We start from the raw sequence: 24,305 nt of genomic DNA, 5'->3' as shown, positions 1-24,305 counted from the left end.
AATCAGTACAAAAATAGATAAAGAAATAAAAAGGACTGATTTAATCTCTTGGAAAAAGATTCATCAGTGAGCAAGAGTCATCGGGGCTGGAGCTCCAACTCACCTGTAGTAGATCCATTTGTATGGGCTGTATGGCGGGCAGATACAGTAACTGGTCTACCTATACAGACATGAGCAAAATAGCCCGCTACAGTGACACTTCAGATAAAAATCTTTACAGAAGCTGCTTCTATTACTCATACTGTAATTTAAACAGCCATATTGTGCACATCCTTTATTATCCTTTCATCTTCTCATATCAGAATCAGAATCAGCTTTATTGCCAGGTACGAGGAATTTGACTCTGGTTTGTACGTTGCTCACGATGTGCTTACTCATACAAAAATACAAAATCACAATAATAAAAATAAAAAAATCAGACACAGGCTTTAGTGTAGTTATTGTCATTTTTATATTTTTAATTTGATATATTTATATTATTTATTATAATATGTATTTATAGGATTTTTCTATCTACCGCCTTCATTGTTCAGCACCAAAACACCAAAGCAAATTATTTTTATGGGTTATTTTTATGATTTTTCTGTTGTAGCTGGTCCATGTGGGGCTCGTCAGCTTGGTGGTTTAGTCCAGTGGCAAACCTGAGGGTCACAAGATAGATCTTCGGGGCTCCCATATGCAATTTGTGTTTTCAGTAGGTACACAGAGTGCTTGATTCTGCACTGTCCTATAATACCGTGCTTACTTTCCACCACTGATGCTGAGGCTGATTGATTGTAAAGGCAGATTGATTCAGTGTTCTGTCGTACCAAATTTGGCCACAAGGTGTCACTCTATCTATATCACTGACACAAGGTGCTCTAAAGCATCAGGGAGGAAAAGTGTAGCAGCATCATGCAAAGGATGATGGGAGACTGAAATATAATCAGAATTTATTTTCATGTAAAATGTATTTTTTCAGACACACACATACACCGATCAGCCATAACATTATGACCACTGACAGGTGAACACTGATTATCTCTTTAGCATGTCGCCTGTCAGTGGGTGGGATATGTTAGGCAGCTGGTGAGCGTTGTGTCCTCAAAAGCTGCTGTATTAGAAGCAGGAAAAAAAGCCAAGCGTGAAGATTTGAGCGGCTTTGACAAGAGCCAAACTGTGATGGCTGGACGACTGGGTCAGAGCGCCTCCGAAACGGTCCGCACTGGGTCAGCACCTATTAGAAGTGGTCCAAGGAAGGAAAAGTTGTGAACCGGCGACAGGGTCATGGACGGGCTGATGAAGGCTGGCCCGTGTGGTCCGATCCAACAGATGAGCTACTGTAGGTCAAACTGCTGAAAAAGTTGATCCTGATTCTGCAAGAAAGGTGTCACAGTGCAGACACAGGAGTCAGGCCTCAACGGGTCAGGACTGTTTTGGCTGCAAAAGGGAGACCTACATTATGACCACCTGCTGGCAGTTCTCTCTTCCTCCTTGCTGCTTGTACTGTAGCTCCAAAATTGCATGGCACGCAATGAAATGTGGAATGAGATCAGAGGTACTTCTCAAATTGATCCACATTCCTATTAAAACACCCACATGCAAACACTAAGAGCTGAAATCAACGTAAGCATTGCAGGGACGGGTGACAGTCGTTATTTAGGGTTACTGGTTGCATTTGAAGCAATAATTTTTACTTCCAATCAAAGTTTGGATGTTAACAAATCAGATAATGCAAAAGCAATTTATTGACAGTTACGGTCTTGACTGGTCTTGGATCGAGACAAGATCGAGGACAAGTACGGACGAGATGAGACCAAGACCGTCAAAAAGTGGTCTTAAGACCAAGACCGGTCTCGAGTACTACAACACTACTGAATACTGAGTAACTGAGTTACACTGAGTAGCCTATTAAATGCAATACTGTAAAATAGTTTTGTATTTTTTAGTGCAAATATTGTGGATTATGGCTTCCTCCATGGTGCTAGCTTCACAACACCAGTTTGATTTTGATAAGGCTATATGAGTAATAAAGGTTTAAATCAAGGGCAACTGGACTTGGTTGAAGATACTTGAAGACATTTTGTCTCTCATCCAAAAGACCCCTTCAGTCCTGACTGACTGGCAGCTATTAAACCTCGGGTGTTGTTGTCAAAATGATCGATACCTCCTGAGTTCGCCAAGTTCAGACTTCTGTACTTTAAAGCTCGAAGTTCGGCACGGGAATACAAACTCCCAGGAACAGTGTGACGGCCCCAGGGCCTCTGCCAGGGTGTGTGTGTTTTGCTGCAGGGTGAACTTCCTGCTGGAGTGGAGCTGAGGCCATCAGGCAGATCAGAGGCAGCTGGCCACTGTCTCCAGATTGCATAAAACCCGCCCCTTCCTGATCGTTGAGGGCCTTGACTGCTTTCTTTTTCCTGGTCCCCAGCACCACTTTTTACTTTTTTGTTTTGTTCAAGTTAACCTGGCACTATGTTTTGCCAGCCACATTTGTTAAGTCTTACCCCAAACATACTAATCTAGCATTTTACTACTTTAACAAAAAACTATAAAAAAATCTTTCACCCAAAACAACTGCATAACTTAACTTAAGGCTCCCCTTAATGTAAATAGACATAATTTGAACACAATACTACGTGGTTATAGGTAACGCAGGGAGGGAATAACAGCGAGCTCGTCAGACGTTTCCTAAAAATAAACACAGTTCACGAGTCCCGCACCTCGAGTTTGAGTCTGAGTTTGAGTTTTAAACTCGAGTCCCCATCTCTCCCGGACGACTACTGCTACTACTGTTACTACTACTACTTCTTCTTGCTGTACATATTCAACATAGTGATGAAACGCACTCTGTAGAGCAGTTTGTCCGTTTGGGCTACTGTAGAAACATGGCGGCGTCCATGTAAGAGGACCCGCGGTGTCTGTTGATACAAATGTCTCATTCTAAGGTAATAAAAACATAACGGTTCATATTGTGAGGTCTTTATACATCACTGAAAACATAGTTAGGTATATTATATGTTGCATTTATGTCAACAGATCCTCCTTAATATTACACACTGGACTTTTAAGACCTCTGTTTTCGTTTCCGCTGCACAAAGCAAAATTTATCCGGTCATCTTTTTTTTGTCTGTGCAACCGATTGCCGGTCGTCTTTTGCATCGGACATGCGCAATTGAACCTGCGTGACATCGATGTGACGTTGTGTGATAATTCCCCTATAAAAGCACTAGTTTGTCAAATGAGAGAGCTGGGCCTCCTTTTAAATGTTTGGCCCCTGGCCCCCCCTCAGAAAGCTCGAGCACGCCGCTGTCAGACAGTCCAGAGTCCTCTGCAGGCGGCTGTCAGGTCTGTGCACTGATTGGTTGGTCTGTTGTTCTGAATCCTGACTGTATCACACACACACACACACACACACACACTTCACGTCCATTTTGTGTGCTGAACTCACACTGAGCCTCTCTGGCACAGTTGCCATGGTGAATTTCTGACCAGCCAATCAAAGCTTGGTCTGCAGCGTCTGTGCAAACATGTCGCGCATGCTATATATAAAGACACACGCTATATAAACACACAGATATTGCATTTCTGCAGAATACTTGTAACAACACACATCTCTCTCCTTCCTCTCTATAAACTCGCCTTCGTGTTATTGCCATGGAAACTCAGCTGAGATGGCAGGACTGCAGCAGCAATGAGGGGAACAGGTGGAGAATAAGGGCGAATGAGGAAAGGCAGGACAGAGGAGGTAAACTGGGGTAAAAAGAGATAGTATGAATATTATAAAAAGGATGTAATATCTTTTATTTTCAATCAACCGACCTGTTAAAGTCTGAGCCACCGTTACTACACCCCTCTTTTCACCGTCTGTATTCAGGTCATCAGACTTTCTTGCTGAATCGCCTCTTTCATCTGAAGAAAACACCCTGATGTTGTTGCACCTCTTCCGCCCACAAAGAGGGTAAACATGGGTTCAGCCTCAGTGAGCACCGCTGTGTTTCTCGCTCTGTGTTCTCGCTGATCCAGCTTTAAATTACCTTATAATTAAATATCATAATGAGGCCCCATCGCTGTCATTACTGCTATTAATAGTCTGAATTGCTCCTTCCCTCTGCTCCTCCTGTGTGAGCACCTTCATCGCAATGATTTTCTGACCTCGCAATGCAACACAGGGCCCTTATCATGTCAGCTGACATTGTGCTTTAGTGGTGCATAAACCCCATAAATTTATTGATTGAACTTGGAGTTCTGGGGCCCCAGTTGGTAATAAAATATAGTCTTTTCTTCTCAAAGTACCTCTAACAGGGTAATAGATGTGCTATGGTAACATTTCTCTCTTTTCTCAAGCTTCTGATCTGCTTCTCTCTCTCCCAAACCTTTCAGTAGTGGACAGTAATTAAGTATATATATTTACTTGAGTACCTAAGTAGAAATTAGAGGTATCTGTACTTTGCTCGAGTATTTTCTTTTTATGCCACTTTCTACTTTTACTCCACTGCATCTCAGAGGCAAATATTCTACTTTTTATTTCACTGAAAGCTGACAGCTTTACAAATTAGGCTTTTTACACACAAAACATATGAAGAGTTTAAAAAATATGTCGTGTTTGTCATGGTGTTTGGTTGGTTGGGTGTGTTTTCAGTTGCTTCCTGTGTTTCTTTTCTAGTTTCTGGGTTTCACTAATGCTCTGGTTTTGTTTTTCTGTCTCCGTGTTCCTTGGTTTTGTGTATGTTCTATTTTGTGACATTGTCCCTTTTGTTTCTGTAAACTTAATGTTTCCTGTTTTAGTTTGTAGTTTAGTCTCTTGTCATGTTTCACTTCCTGTGCTTAGTGGTCTCACCTGTGTTAGTGTTTCTCCTGTTTCTGCTGTTTTTCAGTCAATTGTTCTCCATTGCCTCTTGTGCCTCCTGTGTTTTGTGGATTTACTTTCCGCTGGACTTTTGGATTACTCACCTGTTGTATTTTGGACTCTCTCCACATCACCTGTAAGTTTTCGTACTCTACCTGTACCGACTTCGTGTCTGCATTTGGGCCCAAACCCCCTGTTACCAGTTTTCAGCCGGCAGCTGGATGTCACAGTTTTGTTTTACTTAAACTACCCAACAGTTTATTTATAACATTTGTTGATTGACAGACATTTAATTGGGAACTATTTTGATGATTGTTTGTCATTTTTCATGTAAAAACATTTCATGGTTCACAAATGTGAAGATTTGCTGCTTTTCCTTTTCATTATTTTAATTTATTTTTTTTATCATTTTGAGGTTTAGACTGATAAAACAAGCTTTGAAGGGCAATTGAGAAAACATTTTTCACTATTTTCATATTTTTTTTTACAATGGAAAATATCAGCAAATTGATCCATAATGAATGTCTGAAACAACTACTACAATTAATGCATGAGTAATATTAATCTAATGATATAAGATATACTAGTTTAACGTCACAGGGGACATTTTACATTCTGCTTTGTGTTATTAAATTTTTAATACTTACTTTTTCTTGATTATTATATTTACATACTTATACTAAGACTTTCAATGTAGTACTTTTACTTGAAACAGAGTATTTTTTTACGATGAGGCATTTGTACTTTACTTGAGTATTTTCTTTTAATGCCACTCTACTTCTTAATCTACTTCACTTGCATCTCAGAGGGGAATATTGTACTTTTTAATGTAAAACATTTCATGGTTCCAGGTTACAAATGTGAAAATTTGCTTTTTAATTTGATTATTTTTATGTATCTTAATAATTTTGAGGTTTAGACTGACAAAACAAGCTTTGTGAAGGTGTCACTTTGGGCTCTGGACAACTGTGACAACATTTCTCACTGTTTTTAATAATGTTTTGAATTGATTTATGGAGAAAAAAATTTAAATTCTGCCTTTACTTGAATGCATGAGTAATAGTAATGATATATAACAGTCAGGAAACATTTTCCATTCTGCATTGAGTACTTTTACTTTTAATCAAGTCATATTTTTTAATGCAGGACTTTTACTTATAAAAGTAGAGTGTTTTTACGGTAAGGTACTTAAGTAAAGACTGAGTACTTCATCCACCACACCATCCTTTCTTCTTTCTCTAGATAACTAGCCAGAGTGAAATGGGTACAAACAGACGGACAGATTTTTAATATCAAACTTTTATTTAGTTACAGAGACACCACTGGAAAACAGAAACTTTAGGATGTCTGCCATTATCAGTACACTGTCACTGTTGTACATGTTCACAGAGTCAGTTCAAATAGAACAGTTGAGTAGATTAGTCACAAAGGTCGCTCGTCCACACTACAGTCAGCTTTCAACATAAACCTGCTGGACCACATATGACAGCATTATAGTCCAAAGCAGATCAGTACTTCGTAAAGTTTCCTCGATCCAACAGTTGTGTTGTCTGTCCGGTCTGTGAAGAAGGGCAAACGGGAGCGGACTGTGGGTTCATGTGAAGCGTAGTGTTGCAGTCACAGACAACTCGATAGTAGCTATCTTTACATGTACACATTATTTAGACACATCCCAGTTAAGGTCTTGACGTGGTGTCCTGACAAAGCACACAGTGCAAGCTTTGACTCGCATGGCAATTAGCATTCGTCTGCTAACACGTAAAGACAACACACAAAGTCAGATGGACAAATTAATTTCAGGGATTTTTCTAGCTCATGCACACTCTGAAGCCAAATCACTGGTTTTGGTTGGTTTTGCCTGTAAGAACAAACCACATCTTCAATAAAAATGCACTGTACAATGGATAAAAGACACAGAGTGTGAACAGTGTACATGTAAACATAGCCACTGAGAATGACCACACAGATACTGAAATCTACAAATACTCACTGAATATACGTCTCCATCAAAAGGCTTTTTGCTCTTAAATGTTTTGGGTTTTCATTTTTCTCATTTTGCTGCAGAGAACACTAACTCACCAAACGCTGGGGTTACAGTCGCAGCAAGCAAAGCAGGTCCGAGCTGTAATGAAGAGCTGTCACTGCAGCTGGTGCAAGTTTCCCTACAACTATCAGCATCAGGTCGCGAACCTAAAAAATATAACTTCACAGGACTAAAGGAGACAGCGGGGCTTTCAGGATTAACAAATGTGCATTTATACAAAGAGACATTTCTAAATGAAATCCCGGATTATGAAACAACGGTGGAAAATTACCCAGATATTCACACGACAGCAGCTTTTTTAGAACCATATATCAAAATGTTAGAAGTCTTGAACAGTACCAAACAGACGGGAGGCCTGGGGTCAACCCATTGAAACCTAGAAATGGAGTTTAAAATCTAATTACAGTAACATTTCAGGCAGGAGACTAAATAGTACATACCATTTACAGCCCCAAAATCAGTGGGCTACAGACCGAACACCGGTGTCTGTTCAGTCAGGTTGTGGATGGATGGACTTGGAGGTGGACCGGCTTCAGGCCTGGCTGAAGATGTCTCTTAGTCTATGCTAAACATTAGCATTTCACGCAGAGCTAACAACCCAAACCATCAGTCTGGGTTCCCACGTAGGATTTACTGATGAGTATAAAGATACAAATGTCTATTTACAGCAATAGAAACAGCAAACATTTTCTGTCGTTGATCATTATAAACAGCTAGTCGCTCAACTGATAATAAATCTGATAGAAAAAGAACACAAACCTAAACCTTCACCAGGAATCCAACGCGACAATGTTAAAGAATCGGTTCTGTATAATATTTTAATCCAGTAACACGGATACAGTCTTGCTGGAGAGTCTTCCAGGACGGTCCACTGTCTTGACCATCTTAAAGAAATAAGGCGACATTGTGGGAAATACACTACTTTTGCTTTCTTTCCAGGAGAACTGTTTGCACGTGAAACTGTCTGGAGAAGTTTCATTTTTATATTTCTCTTTGTGTTCAGAGTCAAGCGGTCAGCTTCAGGCTACAGACACACTACCAGGTTTTTAAAACGCAGGCTTTTCGCTATGTTTGCACCTGCCGTCCAGACTGAAACGGAAAATCCAAACACCTAAGACGGAGAACTTTGAAAAACGCTGCTGTCCTGTTTTTGTTTTTAGTGTGGACAGGCGAAAAGGGAGGACGATGACAGACACTGACATTTGGCTTCCTGATTGGCTCTTATTGGTCATGCAAAGCATAAACACGATGCTACCTACAGAGTTTTAGTTTTGGTGTTTTTATTAAAATATTTTGTTCTGTGTAAATAACACGTGTACTGTGCATGTCGCTGTATTTACTTTGCAACGACTCCCAGTGTGTTTTGTGCCGCCACAGTCTCTTTGTACTCGCGTGTTACTTTCAGTCCACCTCGTTGTTGGTCCATGCAAATACATCTCTGCTGTGGTTATCTGCCATTGCTGTTCTTTGTCTCTCTCTAGTATTACTTCCTTCTTTTGCCAAATCTTCTGCAACTGCGGAGTGGACAATTGGCTTCTCATGCTCAGTGTTCGTAAACGGCCACTAGATTTTTCAGTCGTTCGAACATAGATGGCGATCAGTTCTGATACGCAGCTAAAACGCTGGTGTGAACGGAGATCGTTTTCAGTTTAAAACTCTCTCTTTTTTTGCCCAGGGGGCGGGGTTTAACAATCACTATGCCTGCTCAACCATCGACCGTCTGTCAGCCTTTGCCGAAGGACGATGGCATCGTCTATTGGCCCAACCCTAGTGGATATAGCTTTAGAGGTGGTGTATTGTTGAAGTCTTGACAGAAACAGGCTAGCTGTCTTCCTCTGCTTCCAGTCTTTATGCTAACCACGATCTGATTCCAGCTTAACGCACAGATATGAGACTGATAGCAATCTCTTCATATTACTCTCGGACAGAAAGCAAATATGTGTCGTTCCCAAATGTTGAATTATTCCTTAAAACAATTTTAATCTTAAAAAATGCCTTACTCCAACATTGAGCGAGCAATTACCGGACTGGTACCCAAGTCCTTCGTCTGATGAGAAAACTAAACAGCTTCCTGCTCTATCAGTCGGTAGCAGGAGCTTACGAAACCTACAGCGAAGCTGATTGGACCTGTCTGCTGTGAGGCAACAGCGGTGAGTCACAGAAAGTCGTAGAAAATGAACTGAATTTCAGCAGTTGGTTTCCCGGCTGACTTGCAGTATAAGTGTGTAATCATTTATCACTGCTTTCAGGATCCTCGAGCGGCAGCGGCAGAATACTACAGACTTCCAACGTCAGTGTAAGATTTCCTTCTTGGCTGGCTATAGGAGTAACTGAAAGGTATACCGACCATAAAAGTGCAGATGGTCGCCATGAAAATTAGCAACACACTTGACAAGAAGATATAAAACGTTATCTTTCACATACACTAATCAAAAATATCCATATATGTATGTATATATCAAATCAATCGAGATTCAATGAAAGAAAAAGACAAAAATAACGTTAGAAATATGACATAATTCACATTCATCTGATACATATTTTTATAACAAACTTTCTGGTTTAATCCATGAACACGTGTTCATTGTGTAGCAGGTAGTATGAAGGCTAGCTATGTAGCTGCTAGCGTAACAAACAACAGGTATGCAAGTAAGCCAATGAGCTGCAACCTATATTTTTACTAGTTTATCACCTGTAGCATTCCCAAACGAGACTGCCTTCAACATCGGCTAGTTCGACACGTTTTCATGTCATCATTTCATATAATAGCATCGAGGGCTGAATTGAAATTTGCTTGGCTGCAAACACATTTTGCTCGAGGTTTCCAGACTTTAGCTGAAGTTTACAATGCAGCTAGCTAACGACAATGTGCTTCAGAGAGGTCTAAATATCATCTGATTTTCATAGAATATTTACTCCTGTAATAGCAAATCATACAATACAACTAGAGTTACCTGCAGATTAAAACATCTCTTTACTAGACAGTCAGAAAGACAGAACAAAGCGCAGAAGGAGGTTTTCCTGTGGCTATTTTTGTGGCGGTAATGATCAGGCGCAGTGACATTCTTTCAGTAAAATTATCATTCTTAGGCTCTTCCATGATCACTGATTGGGATGTTAGAGAGGTGAGCAGATTATATATTAAAGGGTGCGTGTTTGAAACATGGCACAATTCCAAAAAGTGGTGTCTACTTAAATTACAATGTACCTCCTCCTTACTCAAACCATATTTTAGCACAGATGCCTTCTGGGATATGTTCTGTGCTCCAATTCAATTCTCACAGGCCCCCTAAAATCACATCTCCTCTTCTTTCATGTAAGCTGAGCTTCTCGTTATCTTCATTCATAACACATCTGTTAGCGAAACCATGATTTTAAATTCACCAATGCAGAAATTAAGGGACAGTGTCACTTCTTAATCGGAATACTTTTAAAAACATAAGCTATGAATATAAACATTCTTTGACGTTTCTCTGCCAATCCTCTGTTGATTGTACACATTTCTTAATAAGCTATAATCCAAAAGTTTTGAATTGCAAAAAGACATTCTCATTTACGCTACACCATATCAAGGCAAGGCTCAGCAAATGTTTCTTTTCCATCAAAACATAAAAGAGGCCTTAAATATAAATACAGTGGGGAGAACAAGTATTTGATACACTGCTGATTTTGCAGGTTTTCCTACTTACAAAGAATGTAGAGGTCTGTAATTTTGAAGTAATTTGTATCACAAAAATCCAGAAAATCACATTGTGAGATTTTTAAATAATTCATTTGCATTTTATTGCATGACATAAGTATTTGATCACCGACCAACCAGTAAGAATTCCGGCTCTCACAGACCTGTTAGTTCTTCTTTAAGAAGCCGTCCTCTTCTCCACTCATTACCTCTATTAACTGCACCTGTTTGAACTCGTTACCTGTATAAAAGACACCTGTCCACACACTCAATTAAAACAGACTCCAACCTCTCCACAATGGGCAAGACCAGAGAGCTGTGTAAGGACATCAGGGATATAATTGTAGACCTGCACAAGGCTGGGATGGGCTACAGGACAATAGGCAAGCAGCTTGGTGAGAAGGCAACAACTGTTGGCGCAATGGTCAATCTCCCTCGGTCTGGGGCTCCATGCAAGATCTCATCTCGTGGGGCATCAATGATCATGAGGAAGGTGAGGGATCAGCCCAGAACTACACAGCAGGACCTGGTCAATGACCTGAAGAGAGCTGGGACCACAGTTCAAAGAAAACCATTAGTAACACACTACGGCGTCATGGATTAAAATCCTGCAGCGCACGCAAGGTCCCTGCTCAAGCCAGCGAATGTCCAGGCCCGTCTGAAGTTTGCCAATGACCATCTGGATGATCCAGAGGAGGAATGGGAGAAGGTCATGTGGTCTGATGAGACAAAAATAGAGCTTTATGGTCTAAACTCCACTCGCCGTGTTTGGAGGAAGAAGGATGAGTACAACCCCAAGAACACCATCCCAACCGTCAAGCATGGAGGTGGAAACATCATTCTTTGGGGATGCTTTTCTGCAAAGGGACAGGACGACTGCACCGTATTGAGGGGAGGATGGATGGGGCCATGTATCGCGAGATCTTGGCCAACAACCTCCTTCCCTCAGTAAGAGCATTGAAGATGGGTCGTGGCTGGGTCTTCCAGCATGACAACGACCCCAAACACACAGCCAGGGCAAATAAGGAGCGGCTCCGTAAGAAGCACCTCAAGGTCATGGAGTGGCCTAGCCAGTCTCCAGACCTGAACCCAACAGAAAATCTTTGGAGGGAGCTGAAAGTCCGTATTGCCCAGCGACAGCCCCGAAACCTGAAGGATCTGGAGAAGGTCTGTATGGTGGAGTGGGCCAAAATCCCTGCTGCGGTGTTTGCAAACCTGGTCAAGAACTACATGAAACGTATGATCCCTGTAATTGCAAACAAAGGTTTCTGTACCAAATATTAAGTTCTGCTGATGTATCAAATACTTATGTCATGCAATAAAATGCAAATGAATTATTTACAAATCATACAATGTGATTTTCTGGATTTTTGTTTTAGATTCCGTCTCTAACAGTTGAAGTGTACCTATGATAAAAATTACAGACCTCTACATGCTTTGTAAGTAGGAAAACTTCAGCAGTGTATCAAATACTTGTTCTCCCCACTGTATCTGGAAAAGTAAATCATGTGTTGGAGGCCTAAATGTGCTCAAAAACACACAAAACTTTGCAAGCATGTCATATCTGGCGAAAACGCGTGTCAAATTGGTCTTGCGCACACGTTTGACCTAGATGCACAAAAATTTTACCAAATCATCCCAAAAATACACGAAGAGCCTGTTGAAGCCATTTTTAATTGAAAGTGCAATTTTAGTGCATTATTTATCATTTACAGGCTCCGTACTTTAACAAACTCCTCTACGTAGTTAATCCACTCGACACTGGCGATGAAAAGTTGTGCTGTGAGTTTTCATCGAAGGCCGTGGCGTCAAACATCAATGTTTCACCATGAAACAGGAAGTTCTAATTTCAGTGTACATGCACAGATCTGTAACAAACTTGCTTGATAAGACTCCCGCCCTGAACACATCTACATACCAATCTCTGTGTGACAATCATTTGATTTAGAGGAAAACGGTATGGTCCACACTTGACGTACTGGGGCATAACGTATAAGTGTTATCAATGTCCTTTTAGGCAAGTTGTGCCACTCGGCAGCCATCTTTGCAACGCTTCCGGGCAGCTATTTCGGACTAACAAGACCAGGCTCCTATCTGAATAAATGGGGAGTGAGCCAGAACTGCACTTTCACAGGTCACCGGGACATAAAAACTACATGAATAGAATCAGCAGCGGGAGGGGCGGGATAACCGCCATCTTTGCCGTTATACTCAACGTATAATTTTCAAACTATGATATTCAGTTTAAAATACTTTTTGATATTAGTAATATTTGAAATTATACTCCACTGACATGTCTTTTACATCAAATTAGAAAAATTTCTAACATTTCTCTAACATTTATTAAAACCACATTCCTTAACATCTATCATATTAAAATATACTTCTCTGTCTCCAAGACATACAAAGGGATAAAACATTTGTGTATGAGATATTTATCTTATTAAAAGGACTGTCTTACTGTATCACAGTATTCATGTTAAATGTGCTGGAAACAAAATGTACGCACAGATTTGTATGCAAAAATAATGATTTTTTATGGGAATATTATAGAATTATTATATTTATTACATTCCTCATGATTGTGTTACAATTATAACACAACTGTATCCTGCAATTTACGTGTGTTTGTCATAAGAATAAATTTGCAAATGGTTTGGGTAGGTAAAGCAGCTTTGGTTAACAGGTGGGTTATGCGTAGACAATTAAAACACCTGTCCATGGCACTTTATCTATTTTCCTTAGCTAGTTTGTCTGAACGTAAAGAATACAGACACTAGCATGCAGAGAGCATTTTGGCCAGAAATGTTTGTTTTAGTCATTTTGTAGTGATCCGACTCCAGGAATTAACATTAATTAGCAACAGCTGACTAAATTTGATTGATGATTGATGTTTTTATGGCTGTCAAAATCAACTGTCTTATAATAAAGTAATTATTTCACTTCACAGAACTTGTTATGAAATTGTTAAAAATGTGTTCTATAGCTTAATTAGTTGTTCAGCTCTAGCTGCTCTCTTGAATAACATTCAGCACTGGTCCAGCAAACATTTTTGTTGATACGATACTTTTCAAAGGTTTTAGGCAGGTGTGGAAAAAAATACTGTAAGAATTTAAGTAAGTTATGTAAATAATGCTTTCAAATATAGTCACGTTAACAAAATACAAAGTTAGTGAACAGAAGAAAAATCAAATCAATATTTGACCACCCATTGCCTTCAAAACAGCATAAATTCTCCAATTCACACTTGTACAAAGTCAGGGATTTTGTAGGCATATCGTCAGGGGTATGATTAAACAATTATACCAAACAGGTGCTACACCTACAGGTGAAACAAGTGCAACAGAAACAGCTGTGTAGGAGGAAAACAACTGGAAGGGGAACAGCCAAACTCAGCTACCAAGGTAAAGCTGCTGAAGACGGTTTACTGTCAAAAGTCATTCACCACCGTGAGACTGAGCACAGCAACAAGATAGTAAGTAATACTGCATCAGCAAGGTCTCTCCCAGGAAGACATTTCAAACCAGAAAGGGTTTCCAGGTGTGCCTGCAGCAGATGAAAGAAACATCATGCTTACTTCCCTTCACAATCTGAAGTCCAGCAATGCCTTCAGCTCAGAGCTACAAAAAACAGTGGGAGCCTGATACACCATTTTACTGTCTGGAGACGTCTATTCGGAAAAAGCCTATATGAAAGACTTGCCACCAAATAGCCTACGACATGGAGACAAGGCCACAAAATTCAACTATAGAAACACCGGAACTGGGGTGCAGAAAAATGGCAGCAGGTGCTCTGGACTGATAAGTCAAAATTTGAAATATTAGGCTGCAGCAGAGGTTGTACGCCAAAGGGCAGGAGAGCAGTATAAGAATGAGTGTCTGCAGGCAGAAGGGAACCACGATGGAGGTTCCTTGCAAGTTTAAAGCTGCATTTTCTGCAAATGGAGTTAGGAATGTGGTCAGAAGGAAGGGTCTCCTCAATGCTGCAATCTGATTGGCCCCCCATTTATTCTGCAGCATGACAACGACCCCAAACATACAGCGAAGTCAATAAGAACTACCTTAGGAGTCCTGGAAGTGATGGTATGGCCCCACACAGATCTCAACATCATCAAGTCTGTCATGATGAGAGAGAGGCAAGTGAGGCTGCCTGAATCCACAGAACTACTGTTTGGAGTTCTCCAAGATGTTTGGGCCAACCTACCTGCAGAGTTCCTTCAAAAACTATGCGCAAGTTTATCTAGAAGAACTGACGCTGAGGCAAAGGGTTGTCACACTATTGATTTGATTTAGATTTAAAACTCGTGGAAGAAGGTGAGAGCCAATCGAAAGCAGAGAAGGGGCGCTGGATTTATACTCCTATAGTGACTGGATGCCGGAACCTATGGCGTCGGCAACGCACGTACTCTCGCATTTATACTTGTGTGTTAGTGTCTGTGTTGCTCTGCAGTTAAACTGCCAAAACACTAGTTGGTGGTGGGGTTTCTAGTTTCCACTGTTTGACTTCCTGGTTTAGCCCTCCGCTAACTTGCGCTAAAATAATAATTGTGCGGCTCTTCTAGCCTTTCCAAATTCTGATTTCGCGTCAGGTTGTGATGCTTAAAAGAAAATATCCACCATTTCACAGCAGCTTGTAAAACTGGCTTCAAAGCATGGAGCACTTCCTGTGAGCTTGGAGGAAATCCGATGCTACCAAGCCGACCAATCACAGTTCAACATTCAACTTTTACCTGTAGCTGTTCCTGTTTACAGTCATTTACATAACTATCGAAGTGTATAGGAAATGACAGAAGGTTAGAGTAAACTGTTATGGCGCTGAAAGTGCACCTAAATTTTGTGGCGGTGTAAAAGTTAGTCTGAAACCCTGTTCAGCATTTTGTTTTCCAGACCTCACTAAAATTGTATAGGGTGAAGTATGTAGCCAAGTAATTCTTAGTCTGGACTAGTACAATAAGATTGCCCTTAGCATACATAAACCTTCTACACTTAAAAAAAAAAAAAAAAAAAAGGAAAAAAACAATATCAAAATATTGTCTCCATTACTCAAAACATAGCTGTTAGCTTTTCGTGACGTCAGCAAATTCAGTGTTCATTACAGTGTTTACAGGTAATACGTAATACGTAATCTTACCATCTACAGCTTGTATACCACTCGAAACGTTCACACCTGCTACTTACTTTCTGTTCTCTCCAAACTTCCAGCTAAATTTAATACTAACACAAGCAAAAATAGAATACAGCATAGAATATACCATTATAAACCACAAGAATGGGCACAGAAACCGTCTGCCTTCAACAGTTTTCATCAAACATATCAATGTTTTTGTTGACCAGTTGCTTGCAAGCTCTACGTCTTATTCAACTGTGTCCATTCTTTAGAAAAGAAAATGAGTCACACCAACACATGTAAGGGAAATGAGTAGCAATTAAAAAGTCTCTGAATCTGTCACACTCAACCATATATCTTGATTTATCGGCTTGTTTAACTAAAATACTCCCTATAATAAATGTTGAGAGGATTACAATACACATTCTGTCCACTCAGCTATTGTGCACTCCATTAAAAACGTATCAACACATTAATAGCTCTTTACAATGCCATTAGCAGCAGCAGCATCATCTCCAGCAACAATATCATGGCCCTGCACCTACAAACTCAATTAGCAAAGAGACCAGAAGTGGGAGTTTGCAGAAATTATATAGATATGTACACAGCTATAAATATTCACTGTGTTCTGTAATCTGTCCTCAAGATGTAGTAATTGTGCTTCCTTTAATTATACATAATCCAAACATGAGGATCTTTGTGTTCCCAGGCAGATTTCCATCAATATACACTGACTGCTCAGTCATTACAGTCCTGCAGTAACACAGTATATCTATGTGGCTAGCCCACAGCCACACGACTTTTCTTTGGTGGCACTTGGGCACTAAGTTAAACAAAGAATGTAAACACTAGGCTAAGAAAAAATGATCAGACATTTCTGTTGAATAGTCCAAATGGAAACTGTCCTCACCAGTAAAAAACAACTAAATAGTCCGTTTGAGCAGCACGTTATTACGACCCATTTTTGAGTTTATTGTGGCCGTACAATGTTAGCAAAGGAGGAAGTCAGGTGACGTATTATAAATAGGTAGAAACGCCTTAGTGCTAGTGTCCACCAAAGCGTTTTTTGCCAACTGAAAACGGCAGCTGCTCTTTTGATGACTCCTAGCTGGGAGCGCTAGGATGCGCTTTGGAGGCACGGGGGGAGGTTGCTATGATACATCTGTGGAAGTGATGTATTGCAAGTAGGCCACCTCATTTTACTGGATACAAAAATGTCACCATAAAGTAGAGAGTACCTGCTCTGGCCCTTGCTGTGCATGGAGAGAAGGTTGAACCATGTATAGTGAGGGGTCAGACACGGGTTCATGAGATTTTGTGGAAGAGGAAACACCTTGGCGAGCACCATCGTTTGGTTCAAGAGCTGAGAATGCTCCGTGTGGTGTTTGTCCCGCCCCTCCTCCACTGTGATTGGACGGCTGGGTAAAAAGTGACGGTGACGAGCGCTGCATTTTCCCCAAAGTTGAACAACTGGGACAACAAATGGGAGCGCCAATATTCGGCGCTCCCATTGCACTGAATTGAAAAAAGACTCTGGCCTCAGGAAAAAAAAAGCTTTGGTGGACACAGGCCCATAAGGAGGTAGGATGGGGTCAAACGCCGGACTTTCACTCAGGAGAACATCATAGCAAGTAAATGTGGAGTTATTTAGAGTTTTAAGTTGAATAACTTAGGTAATGTATTTACTTTAACTCAAACCACAACGTTTCCCTAAACCTACACAAGTACTTGCCTAAACCTAACCAGACTGCGACCCCTTCACAACGTTAACTACGTGCTTAATGTTGTGCGACTAAGGTCACATGACTGACGTAACGTAGTTGACACTCATATGTGTTGTTTTAGTAGGGATGGCCAAACGCCACCTGTAGTGGTGCTAATTCAGGAAACGTTATGTGTCGTTTTGGGAGGCGTGGATAAAACGACCTATGTTGTCGTTAAGGCTGGAGGACTTGTTGTTCAAATGGTGTGTTGTGTCTGGTAATCAGTAAACAGAACATTTAAAAAGTAAAAAATTCGATTTTTTTTTCTCCAACATCCATGGAGAATGGAAATGTCAGAATGTTTTATACTTTATGAATTCAACCACACATGCAAAACACCAAAGCAAAGTTAGTGAGGAATATTACGCTACAAGTGAGTAATTGGGCCACTGTTAGGGGGAGAATAAATTAGTGAGGAAAAAGTCATGTTATAAGAATAAAGTTGTTAGTGTACATGCAAAAAGTAATATGACAATTTAGTTGTTCACAAAATAATGTTTAACACTCAAATAAAGGCATAGTTTTATCATATTTTTATATTATATTCTATTGTAATAAACAGAAGAGCAGCCTGTTGGCCTATACGGCGAACCGAGGGTTGGTGAGGATCTAAAGTTCTACAGTCACGTCTAAAATGTATGTGGACGATGCTAAAACATTGAAAAAATGTACAGTGTTTCTCGAAATGCTGACTTTTTTCATATTACTACTTTTGTCTTGTAATGGTATGACAGTTTCTCAAAATTATGAACTTCTTGTAATGTTATGACTTCCTTGTACAGTAATAACTTAATTCTTGTAAATTATCTAATTTTTCATAGAAATTACACTTTTCTTTTAAAATTTTTTTACTAAATTCTTGTAAAATACATTATTATTTCTCCTCAAAATTATAACTTCCTTCTAATGTGACTTTGTTTTTAAAAACTTCAAGTATTGTCATGACTTTGTTGTAAAGGTACGATTGTATTCTTGTAATATTGTACTTTCTTAATTACATTTTATTATTTTGCCTTTTATTTTGTAAAATCAGGACTATCCTCATCAAATAATGACCAATACAACTTTATCGCATAACATTGCAACAAATATCGCAACTTCATCCACAGATTAGAGTCCTTTTGTCCTAACAGTTGCCCTAAAACTCAAGCGTAATTGCACCCATACAGTAATGCTGATGAGTTGATAAAATTAACCTAACAAAGAAAATAAAATGCATAACTTCCTTCAGTCTTTGGACTTGTGTGTGGTCTGTTTGTTCAGATGATTCACATGCTGTGCCGGTGTATAGTACAGCTACTACATAGTAAGGATAATTCATATACTGCACATCATTAAAACACAGCATGTAAAAAATAGAGCGCTTGTTTTACTATATTTAAACACAATGTATGTACCATGATATTGATATTGTTCATCCAACACAAACACAATACCACCATGAACTAAGAGATACTGTTATTGCCCAAAAGGGACTCATAAGCCCAGACACAATTAAGAGTGTGGGTTTAATTTCCACTGTGGCCACCCACAGTTGTTATGTACAAACACAGCACAGTTATGGGCTTTGAATGCAAATTTCCATCTAATGACATGTGATTACTAGCAAAGTTTATATATCAATATTGTTAACCTGCATTTGACAACAGGATGAAAGCTGAGAATATACTGTATGTATAAATGTTGTGATAAGAATGTTTTTTGTTTCTTTTTTCCCATTTGCAGCTGACCTGGGAGTCAGAGGAAAGGGGGGCAGAGTCATTAGGCTGAATCCATCCTTGCTGGCAAGGAGCTATGGGACAGATCGAGGACACTGGAGTCTCTCCTTCTGAGTGAGTCAAAGGGACCGCAGTTTATTTAGTTCATTATGGGCCTATGAAGCAAGTGCACTCAATATATTACATTTACAAAAAACTGACTGGTGTACCCAGCAATCCGAGATTAAAAAAAGAAGAAAAAAATCTTTAATCAAACTCACCCCTCATATTGTGGCCCTTCACTATAGTCCTTTTTTATTGGCCGGTTGGACATCGGGGGCAGGGCTAATTGTGTTTGTACTCTGTGTGGCTTGTGACCCAAAGGTTGATCATGAACCTATTGCAAATAGGTTTTAATAAGCCTACAGTACGTTTCATAGTAAGAAACAACTTTTATCCAGTTGGGTACTAAACCATCAGGGACACAATTGGCCATTTATTGTGCCCTAACTGGCCAGGTGAGAGGTTGTGTATGAGACTAACACATTTTTGGCCATCCCTTTATTGGCCGACCCTCAATGGTGGATTGATTTAACCAAATTTCCAAAGTCCTGTATGGCACATGCAGCATCTCCATTGAAATTTGTACTGGTCAAGTGGGACACATGAACTTAACACTAAATGTGTCATTCTTTATAGGCCAACCCTAGAGACGGTGGCGGAGTGTGAGTCAGGATAGGCCGGGGTAAGGTAGGCGGGGGGGTTGGGCTGGGACGGCCAAACATCCCCTGTAACTGCCTGTTGGGGTGGTTAGGGTGGATGGGGTTTTCTTGAAAACTTCGAAGGTTTTCGTGAAAACGGTTGGTGCTTTCATTGTCGAGGCGGTTGCTGTCGTCACAGGGGCGGTGGTTGTTATGGAGGTCGGGGGTGGGCCCTCGATCCGGGACGTGGGCCATGTGGGAGCCACTCTTCCTCCTCAGGGTCGACTCACGACTTGACGAGGCAACCGACTGGCAGTCTGAGCCGCCGTCGCTGCTGGTGGCCGTTCCCTCCACCGGGGTCACCCTGATGGTGGTGATGGTCTGAGGGTGGGGGTGGAAGGGAGGAGCAAAGGTGGCAGTGGGGGTATACTGCATGTTGGAGTTAGTAGAGTTGGGGTTGAAGTTAAAGTGAGTATTATTAAAATTAGGATTATTGGGATTGTTGGGGTTGAAACTGGGGTGCTGCATGTTGTTGGGATTGTTGGGGTTAAAATTGTGGGACTGGATGTTGTTGGGATTGTTGGGGTTAAAATTGTGGGACTGGATGTTGTTGGGATTATTGGGGTTGTTGGGGTTAAAATTGTGGGACTGCATGTTGTTAGGATTATTGGGATTGTTGGGGTTAAAATTGTGGGACTGGATGTTGTTGGGATTATTGGGATGTAAGGGATGTAAAGGGTGTACAACATGTGGGTGGTTTGAGTATACACTTCCTCCTCCCCCTCCCATTCCTCCATCTCCTCCCCCTTCGCTCTCCGATTCAGTCCCTGTCACGCTCCTCCGCCCATCCACTGACCCTCCATCCCGTAGTGAATCACAGCTGTCTGTGTGTCTGTTCAGGTCATTGAGGGTGAAAGCAGACTGTCGGAGCGAAGCTCGTTGGTCTGGAGGTTTCCATCGCCAGGAGCCACTTCCGTCTGTGCTTGGAGGTCTTACCACTGGTTTGTTTGATCTGGACTCTGGGTGAGCTTCAACACGGACTATACTGCCAGATCTTTCCAGACCTCCTAAAAGAACAAGGCAAATTAATCACTCAGTAATTATCTTGTACTACTAAGAATCAGAATCATCATTTTGCGTTTCCTATAAATGCAAAGGTGCCTATAATGCTGGGACTGCCACATTGAGGTCTTCAAGAAAATCAAAAACCTCATCGATGCTTGGTTTATACTATATACAGTGTACTGTTTAGCATGGATGATTATTACTGTCGCACAAAGCGCTTACGCTGTGCACAAGCGAAGATGATGTGATTTGATGCCGCTGATCGCAAAAGTGGAGGAAGAGAAAGAAAATGGTGAGGGACGAAGAAGAGACAGGCCAGAGAAAAAGACGTCCAAAGTTTGGGATTATTTTCTAGCTAAAAGAAAACCACAGCTCTGTTCAGGGTGTCTACTATAAAACAGAAGCAGCCTACCACAACAGTACGACAGCAACGCTTCAGGGTAGCAAAGGTAAGGCACAATTCTTAGCTGTATAAACGTGCATTTGTTACTGTTCAACTGGTTAGCCTGTGAGTTTGGGTTGTACCGTGATATGACCGTGATAAGTTACACATCAGGGTACCAAGCAAAAGTAAATCTTACGTGATTACCCAATGAATCGATGGAATAATCTGTAGAATACTCGATTACTAAAATAATCGATAGATGCAGCCCTAATTAGGTCCCACTCCTTGCTATTCTTCATCCTGTCGAGACCTTATTTAGTCTTGTGTAGAACTAAGCTAGCCCCTTTCCAAACTTCTAGTATATGTGTAAAGCCTAAGTAAATGCTCCAAGGTGTATAACAGTGAGGGAGACGCAGGACGGACATTGATATCCATCACTTGTCTGATTCTGGGAAAGTGTGTTTCCCTGAACTTTTCTTTTCGAGGATGGTAAAACTATGTTTTTGTTAGTGCCAAGAAGTCCCATGAAAAGAGAAAAATCAGCAATTGCCAGTCCATCTCTCAATACTTTGTGATTTCCTTACTTCCCCTAACAAATATAGTTTAATAGAAGTCTCAGTAAAACTAGTTTTTAGCAAATGTTAATCAAACAGGAGGAAATAGTACATTTATTGGGGACTATTTTCCGCTGTGGATTAAAGGTTATGTGTGTAGGTTTTAGTGGCCTCTAGTGGTGAGGGTTGTGAATTGCAACTAACAGCTCAGTCACCGCTCCTCCTCCTTGTATGTATTTAACGTAGTGCCGAAATGTGCTCTGTAGAGCAGCTTGGGCTACTGTAGAAACAAGGCGGCGCAACATGTAAGAGGACCCGCAGTGTATGTAGATAGAAATGTCTCATTCTAAGGTAATAAAATCACAATGGTTCATTATGTAAGGTCTTTACACACCATTCAAAACATAGTTATAGATATTATATTGCATTTCTGTCAATAAATCCTAAATATTACACACTAGACATTTGCTGCTCTAGAGAGCATTTGGTGCAAAAGTCAAAATAAACTATGATATTTATGTTTGTGGTAATTAAAGAAGATGTGTTAATAGTTTTTGGACAATAATGGAGCTCGAAGGCACAGAGGAATGAGATATATTAGGCTTTGGACACCCACACACAATATTGGTTAGTAGATACATTCATTGATAATTGTCTTTTTGTCTTTTGAGATTTATGGAAAAGATTTTTTATACCAGCTCTGTAAAAACTGAGATCCTCCTCCTACCTGTGAATATTTCTTCTTCCTGTTAAAAGGAGAGAAATATTTTGACCTGTTCTGCTCATTCCTTCCACTATACTGGATCACTGCCATAAAATGTTATCTCCATGCCATTGGTTGAGCTGCCCTCTTCGTTTTTGTGTCATAATGTAGAGGGTAGAGGGCTGTTAAGACGGCCAGTCTTCTCTGTGGATGGCTCATATGTTCATGGTAATTAGACTAATGATTTATGTAGTAATGATTCATCTTATATGTAGTGCATTTAAATTGAAGTGCTTATGTTTTACCACACACCAGAAATATATATGACTCTAGCAGTACAGACCTCCTCCTCCCACTGCTCCGGTGGTGGAGGCGGGTGGTGATGGGTCCTGGTCCGTCAGTGCTCGGTACCGAATGGATCCGGTGCAGCTGACAGTGCTGCCACCATCCTCTGAACGAGCTGAGTGAAGCAGACCCTGCTGTTTGGATAAGGCTATCACCTGAAATAGGGGGATGAGCGAAATATGAGCTATTACAAAATTTGCTGCTGAGATACTTACACATCATCTACTCTTCTCGTAGGTGGAGTGCTACTTTTACAACTGGGAGCCTTTTAACAAAAAGGCTATGAAGGGCCGCTATCCGCAAAGCATGCAGTATTGAAATTATACAATTTTATGGTGACTAAAATAAATTCCTGATCATGTTACAAAGTGCTAGTGGTCACGTTTGAGCAAACAGGCTTATTTTTCTGTCTTTTCAAATATTTTTCAATCGCCTTGCTACCAAGGAGAAGATGTAAGTGTAATAAAATGGATTATAGAACATAAATGACAAGTTTATTTGTAAGCTCAAGTTTTGTTCACAGCTCTGGAGTTTCAGCAAAAATCCAGTAACATTGTTTTGCCAAACCACAATTCTTTCTGTACCTTCTTTTGTTAATTAATGGATTCAATGTTTGCTCTGTAAAATGTTCAAAATAATGACAAATGGCCTTCATAACTTATCAGAACCCAAAGAGATGCCTTCAAATTTCTTACTGTCTCTCACAGCGAATCACATTTAATTTACAATCAATATGAAACAGAGAAAAGCAGGCAAACATCACATTTAAGAAGGTGGAACAACTATATTATATGTTTGGGAACATGGGACTCAATAAATTACTTAAAAGATCAACCATAGATCTGATTGCATCCCGACTAGATCACATTAAAAGGATCAATGTCTAAGCCATGAAGGAACAGGGGTTCCACAAGGCTACGTCCTGGGCCCTCTCCTTTTCTGGCTCTAACCGAGGACACTTGCTGCTGTCATGCACTCTGGGCGTCGCTTTTTAAGGCCCTCGGTACCACTTTTGCATCGTTTTCTGACGTGTAGGGCTACACAGTCAAGGTATCAATAAATATACTACGTCCTGTTTGACCTTCAAAATAAAACTAGTGGTTAACGTTGTGAAGAGGTGTAATTTTATTAGTTTTAGGCACCAAAACTACTTTGTTAGGTTTAGGAAAAGATCGTAGTTTGCCCTAAAATACGGTTACTTACTGCAGGTTAAGTAATGTTACTTGCCAAATGTACGTAACTTATATATATAATCATAAGCCTACCTTTAGTGTTCAAAAGTGAAGCGATAGGGCTTCCTGACGCATGACAACTGTTGGACGACACCCAAATATTCCTCAAATTTCCCCAATCGGACAATAAGATTGGGGAAATCATGCATCACTGCTTGCCTGGTAGATATCTGCCAAGGCATCACCTAAAATTCAACCCAGACAAT

The 24,305-nt window shown here is 40.4% G+C and overlaps 1 protein-coding gene and 1 long non-coding RNA gene across 5 annotated transcripts in view; one reads left to right on the top strand and one right to left on the bottom strand.

Annotated features, from left to right (window-relative positions):
- Positions 1 to 4,713: 4,713 nt before the first annotated feature.
- LOC119902611 lies at positions 4,714 to 23,235 on the top strand. 3 transcript variants are annotated; one of them, XR_005444347.1, is made up of 6 exons: positions 4,714 to 4,961; positions 8,953 to 9,019; positions 9,119 to 9,206; positions 19,143 to 19,249; positions 20,716 to 21,329; positions 23,105 to 23,235. It is a non-coding gene; the product is annotated as an uncharacterized LOC119902611 (long non-coding RNA). The 3 variants fall into 3 exon arrangements; XR_005444345.1 differs by lacking the exons at positions 8,953 to 9,019; positions 9,119 to 9,206 and having other exon boundaries at positions 4,748 to 4,961; XR_005444346.1 differs by lacking the exons at positions 8,953 to 9,019; positions 9,119 to 9,206 and having other exon boundaries at positions 4,805 to 4,961; positions 20,716 to 20,838.
- Positions 11,924 to 24,305, bottom strand: part of LOC119902610 (2-lysophosphatidate phosphatase PLPPR4-like) — a 45,097-nt gene continuing 32,715 nt past the window's right edge. For both annotated transcript variants that reach the window (XM_038718930.1, XM_038718932.1), the window contains exons 10-11: positions 22,866 to 23,022; positions 11,924 to 20,882 (exon numbers count right to left, since the gene is read on the bottom strand). In XM_038718930.1, the coding sequence (XP_038574858.1) occupies positions 19,801 to 20,882; positions 22,866 to 23,022 (1,239 nt within the window). In that variant the 3' untranslated portion in view covers positions 11,924 to 19,800. The remainder of the gene's footprint in view (positions 20,883 to 22,865; positions 23,023 to 24,305) is intronic.

The sequence above is a fragment of the Micropterus salmoides genome, unplaced genomic scaffold (genome assembly GCF_014851395.1).
Source record: "Micropterus salmoides isolate LMB-PRFRI ecotype aquatic unplaced genomic scaffold, ASM1485139v1 Ms_hic_scaffold_14, whole genome shotgun sequence".
NCBI classification, from domain to species: Eukaryota; Metazoa; Chordata; class Actinopteri; order Centrarchiformes; family Centrarchidae; genus Micropterus; species Micropterus salmoides.
Note: the sequence above shows the minus strand (reverse complement) of the source record. Positions and strands in the feature narration are given on the sequence as shown.